This window comes from Peromyscus eremicus, chromosome 2 (genome assembly GCF_949786415.1).
Source record: "Peromyscus eremicus chromosome 2, PerEre_H2_v1, whole genome shotgun sequence".
Taxonomy (NCBI): Eukaryota; Metazoa; Chordata; class Mammalia; order Rodentia; family Cricetidae; genus Peromyscus; species Peromyscus eremicus.
Window position 1 is genome coordinate 115,298,261 of NC_081417.1, and position 20,627 is coordinate 115,318,887.

A 20,627-nucleotide genomic window follows, 5' to 3' on the forward strand; every position below is an offset into this window, starting at 1 on the left:
GCCAGTGTGGGAATGTATCCTAGGGATGGCAGAATACATTCACAAACTGTGAGGTCATGATATGCTGGGTTGTGAGATCGTGGGTTTTTATAACATCAAGAAGTTAGACTTGGGGGTGAACAATGTCTAGAATGGGGTTTAAATCACTTTTTGTTAGTACCCTTATCTTTAGAGTCCCTGGCAGGAAGGGTTACATACAACAGATTAGAACATTTAATAACATAAAAACCAGAAAAACGAATACCACCTAAATAGCCTCCATTAGACATATGTTCAGTAATTTAAGAGCTCTTTCAACACTTCAGGAGTTTTATGAGAACTCACATAAAACAGGCTGAGGTTTTATTGGACTGCTACGGTGCATACGAGGTTTTGAGCCCTGGGCAGCATTCCCGGACAGTCCAACAGTTCAGACCAGTAATGGGCACGTTTGTTAGAACCAGTACTCTACATCTTCCTTATAACATGTCTTATTCTGTGATTTCAGGGTATACACTTATGCATCCATCTCTTACCAGGCCATACTTACTGTCAGAGCCCCCCCTTCATACTGACATCATACATTACGAAAACATCCCCAAGTTTGAATTGGTTCGGCAAAATATCCTAAGGTAAGAAAGAGGTGGGGGCTGCAGGGTTTCATGTGTTTTGAGAAGGGGACTCATTTCGTGATCAAATATGAGTGTTTGCCATAGGGAATGAGGCAAGTATACAAATTATTTTCTTGTTGCCAAAAGTTTTCGGAGTAATTTTTTCATAATGATAGGAGCCGTGGACTGGGAGATGGCTCAGTGGGCAAAGGTGCTTGCCAGGCAGGTTTGGCAATCCAAGTTCGATCCCAGAAACCACATAAAAGGAGAAGGAATGAATAGACTCCACAGAGTTGTCTTCCAACCTACACACTCTCACCATGGTAACCCCCCCACCTCCGCCACCCCTCGCCCAGACACATCCACACACATGCACACACACATTGTGAATACATACACAATAATAATGATAATAATAATAATAATAATGATAATAATAATAAATAAATAAAATTAATCAGAAAACAAGAATTTAAAGAAGGGTAGCCAGGATCTTGTTTACTTGATGTAACAGGGAAGGTCAAAATTATTTGGAGGCAATATCTTCTCAATCAAACTCTACGTTTACGTTGAGTTTAATTGTCAAATCAGGCATATGTTAACACATTTCCAGAAAGTACTCTGCTTAGACCAAACTGAAATGGATTAGAAAAGAAAAAAAAAAGCTAAGATGAGGAGCAGTAAATAGCTTGTCAATGTAGTGTCCAACCGCACAGTTTGTACAGCGCTCTCCTAAAATAAAAACAGATTGGATGTTTTCCAACTGCGATATGTTATTTTGGCAGATGGTAACCTGTGGAGAAATGAGTCTTTGTGCTCATTGGTTGAAAATTAATAAGTGAATGATTTGAGACAAGTCAGTCTCTGGAAAGAATTAGCATTGGGGGCAGGGTAGAGGGGAAGGATGGCTTCTAAAGCAGAGTTGATATAACGCCTTTACAAAATTGAAAATCTCACATCATGTCTTTCAAAAGTGATGAGTTTCAATGCTGTTCAGAAGCAGGGGGTGGCCATTGGCTCACAGCTTCTTCCTTGCCTTTAATTAAGTGCTTAATTTTTCTTTCTTGCCTGAGGCATTTAATTCTGTTTTTCCACCCAGCCTCCCTCTAGGCAGCCGGATTATCACAGTCCCTGTGAACTCATCTCTGTCTTGGCACATAAACAAGCTGAGGGAGACTGGAAAGGAAGCCTACAATGTGAGCTATGCCTGGAAGATGGTGAGTGGAAGGAAGTCGTTTGGATTGGACGGCCCATGAAGTCTAGTTCAATGCCTTTCTCACGGTAACACTGGAGAACTTGGGTCAGACTATATGACTAGCCAGATTTAAAGTGACTGGGTTAGAAGACATTCCACAGATGGTTCATATTTTTTCCCCTTTCTTGTTTATAAAACCAGTAATTGTTCATGACAAAGAGATCAAATCATATAAAAGGATATAAAGGGGAGAAAATAGATCCACTCCTTCCTGCCCTTGACCCATTTCCTATCAGTAACCACTTCAACCCGTTTCCAGAACCCCCCCATCCCCCACCCTCCCCCACTCCGCCACAAACAAATCTCTGTGTCTACACATGCATGAGGTGCATTAGTGACTGTATGAATTTATGTAGATAGATCATAGCTCTTTAAATGAATTTTGAAACTACATTTACTTATTTGTACATGTGTGGGCACATGGAGGCCAGAGGACAACTTGTGGGAGGTAGTTCTCTATTTCTACCAGGATAGACCTCGGGGCATCACGGGGGCAGGAAGTACCTCCACCTGCTCAGCTAGCTGCAGAGCCTTTTTTTTTTTTTTTAATATAGATTATTGTCAGATCTTGGAGTTACAGACAGTTGTGAGCTGCCATGTGGATGCTGGGAATTGAACCCAGGTTCTCTGGAAGAACAGCCAGTGCTCTTACCTGCTGAACCATCTATCAGCCAGATGTGGTAGAACACACCTTTAATCCCAGCCCTCAGGAGGCAGAGGCAGGTGGATCTCTGAGTTCAAGGCCAGCCTGGTCTACAGAGTGAGTTCTAGGACAGCTAGGGCTACACAGAGAAACCCTGTCTTATCATAAAACTAGACTTTTGTGTTTGAATTCAGAGGCTTCTTTCTTCTAGCATATTTTCTAATATATTCCAATGAAAAGCATTTCAGTTACATCCTGGATGGTATCTGCATTAATAACTGTTGATGTTTAAAAAAGACAGAAATGTAGGCATTGTATGGCTTTTGGACAGTAAGCAGAACTCAATGTCAACATTTTTGGAAAGAATAATTTTCTCTTCTTCCCACATTGATAAATCCTGAGTTCTACAATTCAGGCAATCATGTCAGTGAGATGTACCGCCTCTCTCGGGGAGCTAAATTTGTCACCAGGTCACTATCAAGTGAAAAACTAAGAGAGTAATGAGATTCAAGACAAATCAAGCTGCACTCACTACCCAGCAATAAGGGCAAATATTTTTAAATTTCTTTATTTGAGGAGGGTGGTAAATATTTGCCTTGTCCCAAGGGGTAAAATGGATCTTTCTATTAATATAATCCAAGAAGAGTCAGCTATTACTGGGAAAATCTAGCCGATTAGCTCAGCATCCACAGACACGGCAGACCAATGAATTCTTCTACCGAATTCAGCTGAGGATAACTTGAGATTGAGTTAGCACTGTGAAGCGGTTGATCTTTCTAGCTAACCCAGCTACTTTTGGAACTTAGGTATTATTCCCTTACTGAATAAGCGAAATTCTGTAAAGTTATATTCCAGTTCCTCCAATAGGGTTCCATCTTTTGATCAGTGGAACTTGCAGCAGTAAAAACTTCAGAGACGCCTATGTAAGACGGCGCAGTGAGGAAAGGGTAGATGCTGTTTAGAATACCCCATCAGCTTTCCAATTCAGGGCATGAGGAAAGAGGATTAAATTTGCTAATCTAATTGAGTCTGTTTGCCAGCAGTACTTGAAAGCAATTCCTGGAAGATGTAAACTGCCCCTGTGTTTAAAGATTCTGAAGCCATTCTCATAGACCCCATGTTTAACTTAACTCTAACCTGTCCGGTTTCAAATTTCTTCATCACTGCATCATCTGAGCCATTTTATAAGTTCTGACTTAGCTGTCCTCACTCCCGTTTATTTACATACCATCTTTTAAATGAATTCTTTGGGGTGGAGGAAGACAGATCAGTGGGGAAAGTGCTTGGTGTGCAAGAAGGGTGACCTGATTTTGCATCACCAGCGTCCATGTGAATCCAGGTGTGCATCTAACCCCAGCACTGTAGAGCAGAGACAGGAGGACCCCCAGAGGCTTCATGGCAAGCTAGTTTAGTCAAATCAGCAAACTCCAAGGTCACTGAGAGATCCTGTCTCAAAAAATAGAGAAGAGACTGAGGAAGGTATCCCAATGTCAACCTCTGACCTCCACATAGCGCCTGCAAGCACAGTCTCACACACATGAAGGTATGCATACCACACACACACACACACACACACACACACACACACACACACACTGAATAATAGTAAACAGGCTCTTTGCATCTTGCAATATATCAGACTTACATAGTTATGCACTGTTTAATGACAGTCCAAGAAAAGCATCACTGCGTCCTTGTGTGTGAACGTCATTGACTTACACAGACCTCCTCCATGATATGGGTCAGCCAACTGTACCTGACTGCCTGAGGCAATCAATGCACAGGTGTGCAGAGGTATGTGGCAGATGCCAGAATAACACAACATGCTGTTTTTTTCAGTAAGCATTTGTATAAGTAGAAATAGATGTCCTAAAATAATGATTAAAGTTGTGGTAGAGTGAATACATAAAGTGTAACTGAGTTATACTGCAGTCAATTGTCTGTGCTACACGCTTATGTGGCTGACAAACAACAGAGTAGGCTGCTTCACCCCCGTGGCACCATGCATCATGAGTTGCATTGTGATCCTACACTGGCATCATCTGGAAATGACAGGCATTTTCTAGCTATCAGATAATTTCTAATTACATTTACCATTGTTGGTGGTAAGTCAGTGATTGGCTGATGATTCTTGGGAAGATATTTTCCTCACTAAATTTTGTTCAAACATCCATTTCTAAGAGAAAGTAGATCTGCAAGTTCATAGACTTTATTGTATTAGACTGCTGAAGCACCTGCCTATCCTGGACAGAAATGTTGACCCACCTACTAATTTGTGCTTCCTATGAGGTTTGTTTGTTTGTTTGTTTGTTTGTTTGTTTGTTTGTTTTTCGAGACAGGGTTTCTCTGTGCAGCTTTGCGCCTTTCCTGGAACTCACTCTGTAGCCCAGGCTGGCCTCGAACTCACAGAGATCCGCCTGGCTCTGTCTCCCAAGTGCTGGGATTAAAGGCGTGCGCCACCACCGCCTGGCGCTTCCTGTGAATTTTAACAGTGATGGTGTTCATTTTGAACCTGGGGTGGAGACAGTGCTTGCTGGGGATGAAATAAACACGCTGGATTCTGTAATGACTGCCCCAAGCCCTTCTCTTACTGAGGATTCACAATTGATTAAGAATATAATAAGTTTTGGTTTTACTCAATCCCTGGGCAAGCTTCAGTGAAACAGTTCACTATTAGGATAAGAATTTGTAATGTATCAAACTGATAATAGAAAAAAATAAAATAAGCCGGGCGGTGGTGGCGCACGCCTTTAATCCCAGCACTCGGGAGGCAGAGCCAGGCGAATCTCTGTGAGTTCGAGGCCAGCCTGGGCTACCAAGTGAGTTCCAGGAAAGGCGCAAAGCTACACAAAGAAACCCTGTCTTGAAAAAACCAAAAAAAAAAAAAAAAAAAAAAAGAAAAAAATAAAATAAAATAAAAGAATAGTCAACTCAGCTGGGCGGTGGTGGCACACGCCTTTAATTCCAGCACTCAGGATGCAGAGGCAGGCGGATCTCTGTGAGTCTGAGGTCAGGCTGGTCTACCTAGTGAGTTCCAGGACAGGCTCCCAAGCTACACAGAGAAACCCTGTCGCAAAGAAAAAAAAATAGTCAACTCTCAGAACACTTCTATAAAAACCAATGCTTTTTTTTTTTTTTTTTTCTCCTTGGGCTAGAGGTTGTACCTAGGACAAACTAGTCAAGCACTTTATCACTGAGCCATGTCCCAGGCCCCACTTGTGCATTTTCAATGCATTCCAACACACACACACACACACACACACACACACACACTTGTGTCCATTAACCTATCTAATCATGACAAACCAGGTCACAGTTCCCAGGGGGCTCCTCTTCTGTCTACTCATTAGCTGTAGGATGTTGTGTTACATACAAGCTCCTTTCCATAAGAAAGAAAAACAGAAAATATCTTCTGTGAATCTTTGTATCATTCATGTGTTCATCCGACATTGCATTAACGCCTTCCCAGAGAGAAGACAGACATCAGGAGATAATGTATGCAATGGACTCTTCATTTTCTGTGTTAGGAATCCCTTGCTGATGTTTTTTTTTTCCTCCCCTTTACAGGTACAGGACACTTCCTTCATTCTGTGTATTGTGGTGATCCAACCGGAAATACCTGTCAAACAACTGAAGAACCTCAACACCGTGCCCAGCAGCAAGCTGCTATACCACCGGCTAGATCTCCTGGGCCAACCTAGCGCCTGCCTCCACTTCAAGCAGCTGGCGACTCTAGGTGAAGCCCATGAGCTCCTCAGCTTCCTGCATGATCCTGCTCAAAGAGTTTATCATAAACGTGTTTGATTCCTGCTCCTTGTCCAGCCCCAAATACTTCATATTTCCAGTTCTAGAAAATGTGAGGCAGCCAGGTACAATGGTTCACACCCACAGTCCTGGTAGTAATTAGGCTGGGGCAGGCAGATCACTATGGGCTGAAGGCTAGCATGAACTACATAGTGAGTTTCCGGACAGCCTGGGCTATTGCGTGAGAACCTGTCTCAATAAACTAATAATAATAATGATATCGTAACAAAATATACTATGTGAAGCAGTTATGTTCTCTGCCTTGGTCAAGTTACCTAGAAGAGGTTGGGAATTTCTTTTCTTTTTCTTTTTTTTTTGTTAAGATTTACTTTATTTATTATATAAACAGCGTTCTTTCTGCAAGTTTGCCTGTACGCCTGAAGAGGGAATCAGATCTCATTACAGATGGTTGTGAGCCTCCATGTGGTTGCTGGGAATCGAACTCATGACCTCTGGAAGAGCAGTCAGTGCTCTTAACCTCTGAGCCATCTCTCCAGCCCCCTGAGATGGGAATTGCTATGCTCTCAAAAGAGACCAGTGAAGAGAGGGAAGGCAGTAAACAGGGAGAAAAGACAAAACAAAGCTGATTCCAGATGATGCTCCAGCCTCTGCCGTCTCAGATTCAGAGTGTCCGTGGACCCAGCACCTTCCCAGACCACAGATAAGCTTTCCTAGTCCTCAGCCCCTCTCAGCCTGCAGCCAGTGCTAGGCATGGTTTGCTTGTCCAAAGGCCACAAACAGGTGTCCTACCAGTAGAGCACAGGACACAGATGTGAGGTGGTGCAGGTGTGGGGAGGGTGTTGAAAACAGGAAGAGGGATGTAAAGGGATCTGATGAAGGTGCTGATGGTATCTTCCACAGGACCCTACCTCAAAAGAGTTTAGCCATAGGCAGTCTCCAAAGGATGCCGGTGGGAATTACTATTGCAATGTACCAGGTGTTTAGTGTTCAGTGCCTTGGTTGATCTGTGGTAAAGGAAGACATTTGGGCTTACCAAAGAAAAATAATTTCCTCAGATTAAGGTAAAGCAACAAAGCTTAGATGCTTTGAAGTCAGTTTCCTCTGAAATTAATGTCACAACTAACTGTCTACCAGTTTATTTCTAATTTCTATGCATCTTTATAGGTTAAGTGAGTTTCTTGTAGACAGATTTGTTTGGATAGAGAGTAGGTTTTGTATCCATTTTTGGCAATCTATGTTGTTTGGGTTTTTATGTTGGTTGTTTATTGTACATAGGTATCACTATATAATCCTGGCTGGTCTCAAACTCACTTCCTCATTGCCTCAGCCTCCCAGGTGCTGAGTGTCACATGACAGTGTTTTTGATACATTTTAAAATATGGTGAGGCTTGGTGCCTGTTTTTAAGTACTCAGGAAGCAGAGGCAGGCAAATCTCTGTGACTTTGAGACTAGGCTGGTCCACAAGGAGAGTTCTAGGCCAGCCAAGGCTGCACAGCGAGACCTGTTTCAAAGGAAATAAAAAATAAATAAAAATATGGGAAGGTTGAACAACAAAAAATTTAAATAGAACCTTTTGTTTCATACTGTGACTCACTGCAAGGATTTTTGTCTCAAATAGGAAACTAATTTTCATGTTAGACATAGTATCTAGGGTATACACATGGGATACTCTCGATAAGCTTTGTTTGGGACACGTTTGCCTACCACCTGGGATGGTAATTTTTTAATTTGGTTTTGGTTTTTGCACTGATGTCAACATTTCATCTTTCTTCTTCCTGAATGACAGTTACTGATGTGAATACTAACAGACATCACTGATGCCCCTGTAAAGCACCGTTCAGCATCACTCTAGAGAGTTAGTGTTACTTTCCCCATTTTGCAAATGCTTGCCCAACATCTCACAGCCGGAAAATGGCGGAGCCCAGAGGCTATCCAGTCTGGGTCCGTGTGTGTGCTGCACCCTCTACCCTAACAGATACACAGCATGCAGATCTACGATTCTTAGGATTTCCACTTCCAGCATTTGTGCCTCTCCGGGCACATCCCCATCCTGCCTCCCTCATAGGACCATAAGCTCCCTGAAGGGAGAGAATGTGGCTTTTTTTTTTCTTCCCTTTTTCTCTGCTCTCATTGTCCAGCTCTTTGTGCCCTTGTGGAAGACATTAAGCCACCGTAGCAGACATGTTGGCAGAGCCTGAGTGAGGCTTTTGTTTGGGCCCCAAATGAAGTCTCTGTGTGCTGAGGCCTGCTTTGTTGGGGTCTCTTTCAGAAAGTCCAACCGTCATGCTGTCGGCCGGCAGCTTTTCCTCCCCCTACGAGCACCTCAGCCAGCCCGAGACCAAGCGCATGGTGGAGCATTACACGGCCTATCTCAGTGACAACACTCGCCTCATTGCTAACCCGGGACTCAAAGTAAGTACTGGCACAGGCCACATCTCTGGGGCCCCTTTCCACAGGCCCAGGAGGGGGTGTTGGCCAGGAACCTTTGAAGTATCAAACCCTGCTTGCATCTGGGCCTCTGCAGCCAGGAGCCAAAAAGGCAGAGTGTGTGCCCCAGGGGGAGGCTAGTCAGCTGTGACCCTTTTGATGGATTAAGAAGCCCAGTGAGCCACATGAACAATCTACTTCAGGTCCCATATGCAGTGGGGATTTCCAGGTGGGGGGTGTGATTAAGAGACCAGAGAAAACTTCACACTCCATTTTTCCCGTGGAAAAGAAGTGGTCTGCTGTCGAGATGAATATGACAGTCAAGTACCAAAGAGGCTGTGTGTGTGTCTAATGATTCGCCGTAGGAATTTTCTAGCTAGCTAGGTGAACTGAGTAGTCGCACCTCCCCTGACTGTATTCTGTGAACTTTTGTTTTCTCCGCGTTTGGCTGAGTCCATGTGCTGTGGAAAGGTTTTCAAGAAGTAATTGGGCTTGGCTTCTCTGCAAGAGAACCTTGGGGAGCCCCGCCAGCCGCCCACACTCTTTTCATGTGAGGTTTTTTAAAGGGGCCCTGCAACGTCTGCCTTTGTTTCTTAGTTCTCTGTCCGGAATGAAGTGATGGCGACCAGCCACGTCACAGATGAATGGATGACACAGATGGAAATGAGCAGCCTGAACACATACATTGTCCGCCGTTACATAGCAACACCCAATGGCGTCCTCAGAATTTATCCTGGGTCCCTCATGGACAAAGCATTTGATCCCACTAGGAGACAGTGGTGAGTCTGAGGGGGCTTCCGTTTCCAGGTCCTCCTAGGCCTGCGGAGACATGATAAGTACAGGCAATACAGCAACTTTGCCAATCAGAGGAGAAGACCCTTTCAAGGGGGGTAAAATCGTTTTCAATAGGTTTGTTTTTTTGTTTGTTTGTTTGTTTTTTTTTTAATATTGTGGATTATTTTTTTCTAACTGCAGTGCCTTTATCTTTCTGTTGGAATTTTGAGAGTGAAATGCGTTACATCTGTCCATTTTGACTCCTAAGGTCTTACTTGATTCTTCCTTACGACTGGAGGGTCATCTTGAATGAAATAGTTCATTTTACTCCGTGTAATTATGGCATCCTGTATGGCCTGTGGAAAATGAACACATGTAAATTCAGGAATATTCCTTTACCTCTGAGCTTTATTTTCACACTTGTGCTAGGCAGGCATTGTAGCAGGGAGGCAGCATGAACCAGGAGCAAAATCACTTCTCCTGTGTTGGATAGCAACCAACTCACTCAGGAGTCAGCTCTTCCGGCCCAGTCCCCACCCGTAATAATCCTGAATGGTTTCTTTATGTTTATTTATTTCTCTTCTTTCATTGGTCCTTTTCTATATTCCCCTCTGAGTCATCTGAACTACAGGTCTCAGTAAAAGCTCGGAGTCGAGCACATATTAGAACAGAGAATCTCAGTTTCTCAACTCTGTCTTGATACTATCATCAGACACAAAAGGTGAGAATCTGGGCTGGGTCGGCCGCTCAGTGGTAGAGCACTTGCCTGGCATGGATAAGCCATAAGTTCAAAACCCCAGCTCTGCAAATGAAATAAGGAGGTAGAGAAATAGCTCAGTGGTTAAGAGCACTTGTTCTTGCAGAGGACCCAGGTTCAATTCCCAGTTACACAAACATCTGTAACTCCAGTTCCAGGGGATCCAGCACCTTCTGGCCTCTGCGGGCACCAAGCATGTACATGGCACACATGCGTAATAAGCAGGCAAAACACACATAATTTTTTTTTAATTTAAGGAAGATTCATTTTGATTTTTAAGGTTGTACCAGCACAGTTTATAATAAGTACTTTAGAGCTACAAACTCACTGTTCCTTGAAACTTACAGAGTAGTTAATGCCTAAAATCACATGACTTCTCTTGGGTCTCTGTTAGGTATCTTCATGCAGTAGCTAATCCAGGGCTGATTTCTCTGACTGGTCCTTACCTCGATGTTGGAGGAGCTGGCTATGTGGTAACGATCAGTCACACAATTCATTCATCCAGGTAATTACTTTAATTAATTTTTAGTCATGTAAAATCTTTTAGATTACATGTATTAACTTACCTAGTGTGTGCTTGTGTGCATGCATGCGTGCACAGGACGCATGTGGAGGCCAGTGGACAACTTGTAAGAAGGGACTGGTTCTCTTAGACCATGCAGGCCCCGGGGATCAGGCCATCAGGTTTGGTGACAATCACCTTTGCCCACTGAACCAATCCCACCAACTTTTTCAGTCACGTGCACACACATGTAAAAAAGGAAAAGAAACCCCAGCTGGAACATGGCATCTCTCTTTGTTAGAATTGCTATGTTTTCCAGCAGAGGAGCATTTTTTAATGAGGAAAGATGTACCAGGGCATCTGGAGTTCTATTGTCTGACTCTTTAGAATTACATGAGTTGTCTGCTTTGGTTTTCTGTTTGGTATTTTGGAAAGTATCTCTTAAAAATGATGTTGCCAGGATGTCAATACCATGGGACATATATCAGAATGTGTTGTTTCCTACGGCTTAAAGCTTCAGCTCTGACACTACAAACATCAGTGAAAGTTTGGATGGGAAAGCGCATTGCTTCAATCCCTTTATTATACAAATAGCTATTTTCTCAAAGCAACCAAGAAAGACCATACTTTTGACTGGTACCTGGCACGCTGCCTTAAAACTTAGAGGAAAGCAGATCTTCTTGCTTTTCAGTGGTGCTCATTACTCTTCAAATGACTGGTACTAGTTAGAAGTCTCCTGACATAAGTTCACTGATACAATAATTGGAAAGCAGAGTGGGCTGGAATTCCAGCATCGGGCCCATGTCTCTGTGGAAAGCCATGCCTGCCGCCAGCCCAAGGCTGATTCTGGGGCAACGGTATCTATCTGCTTGACTGTCCACTTGTCTCATAACACAAATTTCCTACATAAGCAAATAACCTTCATACAGAGTACATCCTTCCGTATTTCTGTTAGCATGCCATCTGGTACCTGATGAGACTCATCATCCCCTCCACACAGCCTAATCCATGAAGAAAAAGTAAATAGACTGTTTCTTCCAGGGACAGAGTCCACCTCATCTCTGACTGTAGTCAAAGGGGCCTGAGTCAGGCTTTCAAAGACACCAGTGAGGGGTCCCTTCATCGTCAACTCATTGTCAAGAGCTCTTAGCCTTGCCTTCTGTTGAGTCCTCTTGGTGCATGGGTAGAGACCAGTTTGTGAGTTTATGTGTATGTGTGTAAGCATCTTTATTGACGATTCGGGAAGTACAAGAATGTTGGTCTGGTTTGTTTGCCAGCCTTTGTGGGGCCTGTTCAAATAAAGCACGGTGGGAACACAGTGACTTTTCAAATGAGGACAACTTTAGATCTCCTCTCTGGTTACCTTCCAGTTTAACAACAACAAAAGTGCACAGTTTTAGTCCTAGACTGGAAGTTACTGTGAATACGGATTCCCCCCAGAGGAAACGTATGCTGTGGCCCTCCTCAAAATGTAGCCTGCAGACCCCATTGTGTGGATGTTTCGCTTAGCTGGGTTCCGTTTGAGTATTTAGAGCTGTGGCCTTTTCCTTCATCACAGTTTAGATCCAAGCCCACAGCCTCTTTTGTTGCTCAGCAAAAGCCCCCGCGACTTGCACTGATAGACGGGCTTGGCGAAGGTGTCAGCTTGGGAACCTGCTCCCCTCCTGAGATACGTAAAAGTAGAAGTGCTGTTTGTGATTTATAGAACCGTAAGCAAATCCTCTTTTGCTTTTGTTTCCTCACTAGAGCCTATCTCAAATAATTATTTTAATAATTAAATTAAATAATACATAAAGCTCATAGAACAGTGCCCAGAACGTGGGAAAGGGACAAGGTGTTAGAGGTGATGCCTGGGAAATTGCTTAGCTCCAAACTTGACAGTGTTGAGTGATAAGTAAATAGCGCTTATTTTATTGTCGTGCTATGTAGGCTTTGAACTTGTGGCATTTGAACTGGTCAGAGAAAAGAGCTGACATGGATACCTCACTTGTCTGAAACACAACCACTCACCCCTGGTTTCAGATGTACTTTGGTGGAGAGCTAGGGGAGGGCTTTCTAACTCAGTGCTCACCAGTCACTCATGGGAGCTCTGTCTGCTTCCATGAGCATTTCCAGTGGCCTGACAGTCTAGCTGGGCATTCTCCCCATGTGATAACACTGCTGGAGATAAAGGGACTGAGTGGTCACATGATTTCAACAATGATAATCGCATACATGTATTACCATGAACCTGGTCCGTTTTGTTTAGAAATGTAGATTTGGCTGGATATTTCTGTAACATTCTTTTGAGTTGCTATGGTAACGGTACAGTTAGCTGCAATTCAGGTAAAATACAAATCTAGGCTCATGGGTAAGATACATGCTATTACTTCAGCATCTTAATTCATACTGGAGCAGATAGCTGCCATTCAGAGGAGGTTTAGAAATCAGATGAGCATATCCCAAACACCGGAACAGTACTTTCCACAGAAGCAGACATACAGTACTGTAGAGAAGAGCCAACCTCTGGTGCTGTTCCAGATACAGGGAAAAGGTGATATTTAAGTCTTTTAACCATTCTCAGGCTGATTTTTTTTTCATTCATAAAATACAAACTACAATTTTTTCTTAGCTTCTTCCACAGAAATTAAATAATCTAAAATTGTTTACAGCCCTACAGATCTGACTTAGTGACTAAGACAATATGCTTTTGGAATTAGGCAGGGAGTTTCTGTCCATGTGTACACTAATTATTCCGTGATGCTGGCCAGAGGCCTCACTCTTATAAGCTCCAGTGTTCTTGAATTGCTAAAGCCTCCCAAGAGTGCCACAAAAGGGGCTGGAAAGATGGCTTGGCCGTTAAGAGCACTTGCTCTTCTTGTAGAAGACCCAATTTGGCTGCCAGCACCAGTTGGGGGGGGGGGGGATGTCCGTTTCTGACCTCAAGGACACCAGTCATGTACCTGGTGCACATATATAACACATGGAGACACACATGCACAAAACATAAAGATTACCATGAGAAAGGGCTGGGCTGTCACTCAGTTCATAGAGCACCTGCCTAGCATGCAGTAGGCCCCCAGAGTTAAACCCTGTCGCTGTGGAGAGAGAAGAAAAAGACCATCATGAAATAGTTAAGAATGATGTCATTTTTTTTCTTCTGCTATTTTCTTGGTAATCAGCCAGGTAGATAATAATAGATGTTGGGCTGGGCCGGGGGCGGGGGGGGGGGCCGGGAGAGGACAGGGGAACCCGTGGCTGATATGCAAAATTAAATTAAATTATAAAAATAAAAAAGATAGATGTTGGGCTCTTAACAGTCCATGTTGGGCAAGCCCCGCTGTATTTCACTGAGTCACTTCTGCTATTCGGGTGTTTACTAAACATTATGAACACTATCACATTTAATTGTGATATCAGGGTTATTTTTTTAAAGGTACTACTATTGTCCCCATTTTCCTATGAAAAACCAAAGTTTTAAAAAGGCCAAATAGCAAAGGGGAGGGTGGCGGGAGGGGGGAGAACAAAGGAATCCGTGGTTAATATGTAGAACTGAATTGTTTTGTAAAATAAAATAAAATAAAATTTTTTTAAAAAAAGGCCAAATAGCATCCAGGAGCAACATAAATAACACTGGCTATGCCAGGACTTGACCCCATATCTACCAAAAAATTAGCCAGTAGCACCAAGCTTCACTGCCCAGATTTACCTGCAGAGTCCCTCTTTGAGAGGAGTGGTATAGGACAGAGGGTGTTCTGACCTGCAGCACATAAGACTCATTCTTAAATAGGAACTGTGTTTTGAGTAGAGTCCACCATGATGTTGTGGAAAGAAAATGGACAGGGTTCCTGGTAAGTTTTATGTGGCCTTACTGTGCTTGCTAAGTCTCTGTGAGGCCTGTTTCCATACCAGAAAGAGTGAAGGAAGTAATGAATTGCAGCCATTCAGTTTCCTTTTCTAGAAGCTTGCTGCAGTAACTGTAGAGCCTGTGAGATGGCTCGGTGGGGAAAGGCGCTTGCTGCCCAGCCTGATGGCCTGAGTTTGATTCCCAGGACCACATAGTGGAAGGAGAGAAGTGACTCCCACAAGTTGGCTTCTACACACACACACACACACACACACACACACACACACACACACACACTCACTCACTGTGGCACGCATGCCCCACATACATCTACAAACACACACACACAGACACATACATGCATACATATGTATCTACATGTGTACATAATCTTTTTCAGTTTCATTTTAAGTAGCCAGACCTGCAACCTCTCGCTCTTACGTCTCTGACTGATATTTTTGCTAAAAAGCCCAACCACTCTGAACATTTGTGGAGGTTGTGAGGACTGGACATATCCCACAGCTGCTCATGTTTGGTGCTGGTCTTATTCAGAAAGCCGTAACTAAAGGCTTAATGTTTTCTCTCAAGGCATCTTCATGCTACATTCAGTCATTCCGCATTTATAGGCGCGGGAAATGGGGAGGGCATATGTTTCTAATCCTAGACAATGCCATGTATGCTCTACCTCTTCTTCTCATCGGTCTCCTTCACGTGAAGTACACAGCTGTCTTCCGGACACACTGTGGCTGTGATGGGCATTGACTTCACCCTGAGGTACTTCTACAAAGTTCTGATGGACCTCCTACCAGTTTGTAACCAAGATGGCGGCAACAAAATAAGGTAAGCCCTCCAGGGACACTAGTTCCTGTCCACTGCCAACATAAGAACAAATTGGCACCAGATGTTGGCCACATAGTTAGAATCAGTACCAAAAGTTGAGTTCATGGCCTGGATGTCCTATTAAGACGGGTTTTTATTGTCCTCTTCCCTCCACCCCCCACTACCACCACCTTTTTTTCCCAAATCTGTGTGTGTGTGTGTGTGTGTGTGTGTGTGTGTGCAGAGGTCAGAGGACAACTTTGGGTGTCCTCACCTTCTACCTTCTTTGAGACAAGGTCCCTTATTCATGGCTGTAAGCACCAGGCTCCCTGCCCAATGAGCTGTCAATGAGTCTCCTTACAGATGTGTGCTACAGCATTAAGCTTTCCATGGGTGTGGGGGATTGCAAGGCGAGTGTTTTACCCACCGTGGCATCTCCCTGGCCCTTCTTTCCTTTTTCAAAGGTACATGCTGGTTATTATTTAGACAAAAAGACACAGTGCCTCGCAAGAGGAATAGCATAGTGCCCCAAAGTCGTGTTTCTCTAGAAGTCAGTGATTAGAAGCGTCCCTCAACTTTGGTATTGGGGAGACCAGAGGGCACTTTCTCTTGGGCGGCACTTTTGATGTTAACTTAGTCATTAAGCCAATCTCTGTGAAATTTCAGCTGTTTAGACTGGCACTTTTACATTTTCCCAGAAAGAGGCTCACAGAACTACGAGACCTCGCCTTCTGAATTTCAAAAGAAAATGTCTGATCAAAGCAAGGACATTCCCTTGATTCAGCGCAGACGGCTTTTTAAAGTAGCTTCTTGGTTCCGTCTTGGGCTCCACACGTTCTGTCGCTGTTGAATTTCACATTGGAGTTTAATGGGCATGTATAGGGCTCCTGGCCACCGCTCTGACTACTGCTCGGGGGAAGAAAATGGAACATAGTCCTGATTAAAGTAGTTCTAGCTCTGCTTAGTGTTCCTACAAGTACCTTTTTATGTACATTGAGTGTTGTGTTTTGTTTATGTTTGTGTCTGTGAATACTCCTCCACTTTTTTCCTTCAAAATCCTCCTCCTTCTAATATCCTTTCAAAGAATTTCACGTCCCTCACACTTGCATTGGGTGGGCACATCCTCTATGAACTGTATAGGCGACCGCAGAGCGATGTGTAGCTCTTACCCTAACCTGAAGGCCAGCTAGTCCATCACTAGCAAGGTTCCTTCATTTTGCCCCCCCATAAGTCTAGATAAGTTTATTTTAAGGCTAGTGTAGTCAAGTGTTCTTTGAAAACATGTCAGCCACTCATATGAATGAAGGACATCACTTTTTTTGGTACAGGTGCTTCATAATGGAGGACAGAGGTTATCTGGTGGCTCATCCAACCCTCGTTGACCCCAAAGGTCATGCACCTCTGGAGCAACAACACATCACCCACAAGGTATCCTTTGGCCAAAGCTAGTCAGCTCCATTCTGCAACAGCCCAACGCATAAGAAGTGACACTGGTCTTTGTCTTGTGGTCTTGTCAGGAGCCCCTGGTAGCAAATGACATCCTGAACCACCCAAACTTCGTGAAGAAGAACCTGTGCAACAGCTTCAGTGACCGGACCGTGCAGAGATCTTATAAATTCAATACCAGCCTGGTGGTAAGCCCGTGTTCCCGCTCCTTCGTGGTCTCTGAACAGAATAATGCCCATGTCTGCTTCGTTGCTCTAGAGTCACAGGACCCCAGGAGTAGGGAAAGACCTACATCCCCCACTGTGATAATTGTAGGACGGAAAGCCAGGATGTGACAGGGACTGTCTGAAGGTCATAGGGTTGGTACTCTGCTTTGATTAATACACCAGCTGTATTAGTTATGGGTCCCTAGAGCTCTGGTTCTCAACCCCTTGGGGGGGGGGGTGAAGCGATCCTTTCACAGGAGTTGCATATCAGATATCTTACATATCAGATATTTACATTATAGTTCATAACAATAGCAAAATTACAGTCATGAATTAGCAACGAAAATAATTTTATGGTTGGGGTCACAACATGAGGAACTGTAATAAAGGGTCACAGCATTAGGAAGGTTGAGAACCACTGCCCTAGAGGACAGAACTTAGAGAGAGAGAGAGAGAGAGAGAGAGAGAGAGAGAGAGAGAGAGAGAGCGAGCAGAGAAGGGGAATTTATTAGAATGGTTACAGGCTTGGGTCCAGCTGGTCCAACAATGGCTGTCTCCCAACAGAATGCCCAAGAATTCAGTAGTTGTTCAGTCCACAAGGCCGGATGTCTCGGCTGGTCTTCAGTACATGCTGGAATCCCGAAGAAGCAGGCTCTGATGCCAGTGAAGGAATAGGCTTGCTAGGGAGAAGAGAGCAAGCAGGCAAAGGGAGAGTCCGCTTCCTTCTTCCCACGTCCTTTATGAAAGTGTGGCCCAGATTCAAAGTGGGTTTCCTACCTCAAAAGATCTAGATTAAAGGTGGATCTTCCCACCTCAAAGATCCAGGTTAGAAGTGGGTCTTCCCACTTCAAATGATTTAATTAACGAAAAAAAAACCCTCACAGGTGTGCCCAGCCATTTGGGTTTTAGTTAATGTAGTTAATTCCAGATGTACTCAGGTTGACGACTAAGAATAGCCATCACACCAACCCATCCTTTACCCCTTTGAGTCCCTGCTGAGAGCTGTTCCCATACTCTGTACAAATGTCTGTGGTTCCGGGTGCTCCTGTCTCCTGGAAACGGTTTAGCTGCCTGAATTTCGAAGGCCAGCCTCAGTCAGTCCTTGGTCACCCACCATGATAGGTGGGGAATTTTGTGGAAGTCATCCTGAAAGCATTTCTTTGTTTCATTTGCTTTTGTAGCTAAGAGTATTCTACATGATTTGAATTGCTGCAAAATTTACATGACTAAATAAAATAATAATTTTAATGTGCTGCATTAAATTGAATATCTTAAATATGGAGTTGATTGTGAAAAAGCAATTGCCTAATGGAAAAAGAGAAGCTTTCAAAGTGTCCACAACATCACCCTGCTGCCCTGCTTACACCCTGTTCCATTGTGAGCAGCACTGTTGTTGGGGAGCTGGGGTAGTTACTATATGAAAGTCTGCCCCTTTCTATGTATCTGGTTCTTTTCTACAGGGGCTTCCAGAGTCCTCTGCAGGTAAATCCCCGAGGCTGGAGTAGAACATTTCTGAAAAAGCACATTCTAGTTGAATGGAAATTAGAATAATTTATTTTTTATTACTTTTTAAATTGCATCATGTATTTATGTGGGTGTACAGATGTATGTATAGCACATGTGTGGAGGTCAGAGGACAACTGTACTTGGTATTTTCTTTAGGATCCAACCAGCTCCCAAATAAAGACATAGAGACTTACTATTAATTATGAATGCTGCATCCACCATGAGGAAGCAGAGAGCATGATTGTGTGAATGCCTGCTGCTGCTCAGGTCCCTTCCCCACTTACACAGTTCAGGATCCCAGCCAGGAAATGGTGCCGCCCACAGTGGGCGGGTCTTTCTTTTCTTTCTTTTTTTTTTTTTTTTTTTGGTTTTTTGAGACAGGGTTTCTCTGTGTAGCTTTGCGCCTTTTCCTGGATCTTGCTCTGTAGACCAGGCTGGCCTCGAACTCACAGAGATCCACCTGCCTCTGCCTCCTGAGTGCTGGGATTAGAGGCGTGCGCCACCACCGCCCGGCTAGGGTCTTTCTACCTCAATTCACACAGTTAAGATAACTCCCCCACACTAAGGGACAGTTAACTCTAACCAGCAATGATGTTATCTTTTTTCTTAAGGTTGTAGAACTAGGAGCTGGAGAGATGACTCAGCAGTTGAGAACACTGGCTGCTTTTCCAGAGGACCTGGGTTCAATCCCTAGCACCCACATGGCCGCTCACAGCCATCTGTAACTACAGTTCCATGGGATCTGATTCCCTCTTCTGGTCTTAGGAAACACCATCCGCCAACCAACATGGTGCACAGACATACGTGAAGGCAAAACAGCCATGCACATAAAATAAAAGTAAAAATATAAAAATAAAAAACCATAATAAAATTAGATATGAAAATTTACATTTATGTAATATATATAATATATACCAACTACAAATTAAAATTATACCTGACTGATAGAACTATCTATGATTTTCCTCTCAACAAAGTGAGAAAAGCAAATTTTTTAACAAACCATGTTCTCTGGGCCACATTTTAAACAGTGGCTATAGGGACTGAAGAGATCTCTCAGTGTCATGAGCTCATGCTGCTCTTCCAGGGGACCCAGGTTTGGTTCCCAGCACCCACGTCAGGCAACTCACAACCACCTACAGCACCAGGGTCTCCAACACCCTATTCTATCCCCCACAAATACATGCGGTGCACACACAGACATACGCGTATATATAAAAAAAAAAAAATCTGGGTGCTAGAGAGATGGCTCAGAGGTTAAGAGTGCTGTCTGCTCTTCCAGAGGTCCTGAGTTCAATTCCCAGCAACCACATGGTGGCTCACAATCGTCTATAATGAGATCTGGTGCCCTCTTCTGGTGTATGGCAAACTTGCAGAAAAATCACTGTTTACATAATAAATAAAATAAATCTTTAAAAAAAAATCTTTAGAAAATGCTAAAAATCTTGGACAGTGGCTCTGTGCGGCTTTTATAATCACAATCCGAGCTATTCTGTCTTTTCCATAAGAGAGGGCTGTCTTCGCACTGCTGTCTGTCGGTTCTGACCCTCCTCTCTTCCGCAGGGGGATCTGACGAACCTTGTGCATGGCAGCCACTGTTCTAAGTACCGCTTGACGAGGATCCCAGGAACCAACGCATTTGTCGGTGTCGTCAATGAGACCTGCGACTCCCTCGCCTTCTGCGCTTGCAGCATGGTGGACCGTCTCTGTCTCAACTGTCACCGGTGGGTTGGGTTCTGTTCGTGGACGCCAGGCATTTTGAACAGAAGAGGTGGGGGTGTGTCCTGAGGATGAGAAGTCCGGGTTTACAGAAGTCTTTAGGATCTGTGCTGTTCCCACGGCCCCGTCACCACGGCTGCGGATTCAGGCCCAATGCAATTCAAATTTTTGGCCATGGCTTCATTTTCACTGTCAATTGTAACTGGCAAAGGAATTTTTTAATCTCAGTTCCCTGGTGTGTGTATGATATTCTGCTGGCACCTGCCTCTTAGCTAGTAATTCTGTTTGCTTTTCAGAATGGAACAAAATGAATGTGAATGTCCTTGTGAGTGCCCCCTGGAGGTCAATGAGTGCACTGGCAACCTCACCAATGCAGAGAACAGGTAAAAAAA

The 20,627-nt window shown here is 43.9% G+C and overlaps 1 protein-coding gene across 1 annotated transcript in view; it reads left to right on the top strand.

The window, feature by feature from the left end:
- Cachd1 (cache domain containing 1) overlaps positions 1–20,627 on the top strand; it is a 227,314-nt gene that overhangs the window by 189,547 nt on the left and 17,140 nt on the right. Inside the window, exons 11-21 of the mRNA XM_059254575.1 lie at positions 488–611; positions 1,690–1,807; positions 6,056–6,224; positions 8,523–8,665; positions 9,278–9,459; positions 10,606–10,716; positions 15,257–15,379; positions 16,687–16,786; positions 16,876–16,992; positions 20,080–20,240; positions 20,532–20,618. Of these exons, the coding sequence (XP_059110558.1) occupies positions 488–611; positions 1,690–1,807; positions 6,056–6,224; positions 8,523–8,665; positions 9,278–9,459; positions 10,606–10,716; positions 15,257–15,379; positions 16,687–16,786; positions 16,876–16,992; positions 20,080–20,240; positions 20,532–20,618 (1,435 nt within the window). The remainder of the gene's footprint in view (positions 1–487; positions 612–1,689; positions 1,808–6,055; positions 6,225–8,522; positions 8,666–9,277; positions 9,460–10,605; positions 10,717–15,256; positions 15,380–16,686; positions 16,787–16,875; positions 16,993–20,079; positions 20,241–20,531; positions 20,619–20,627) is intronic.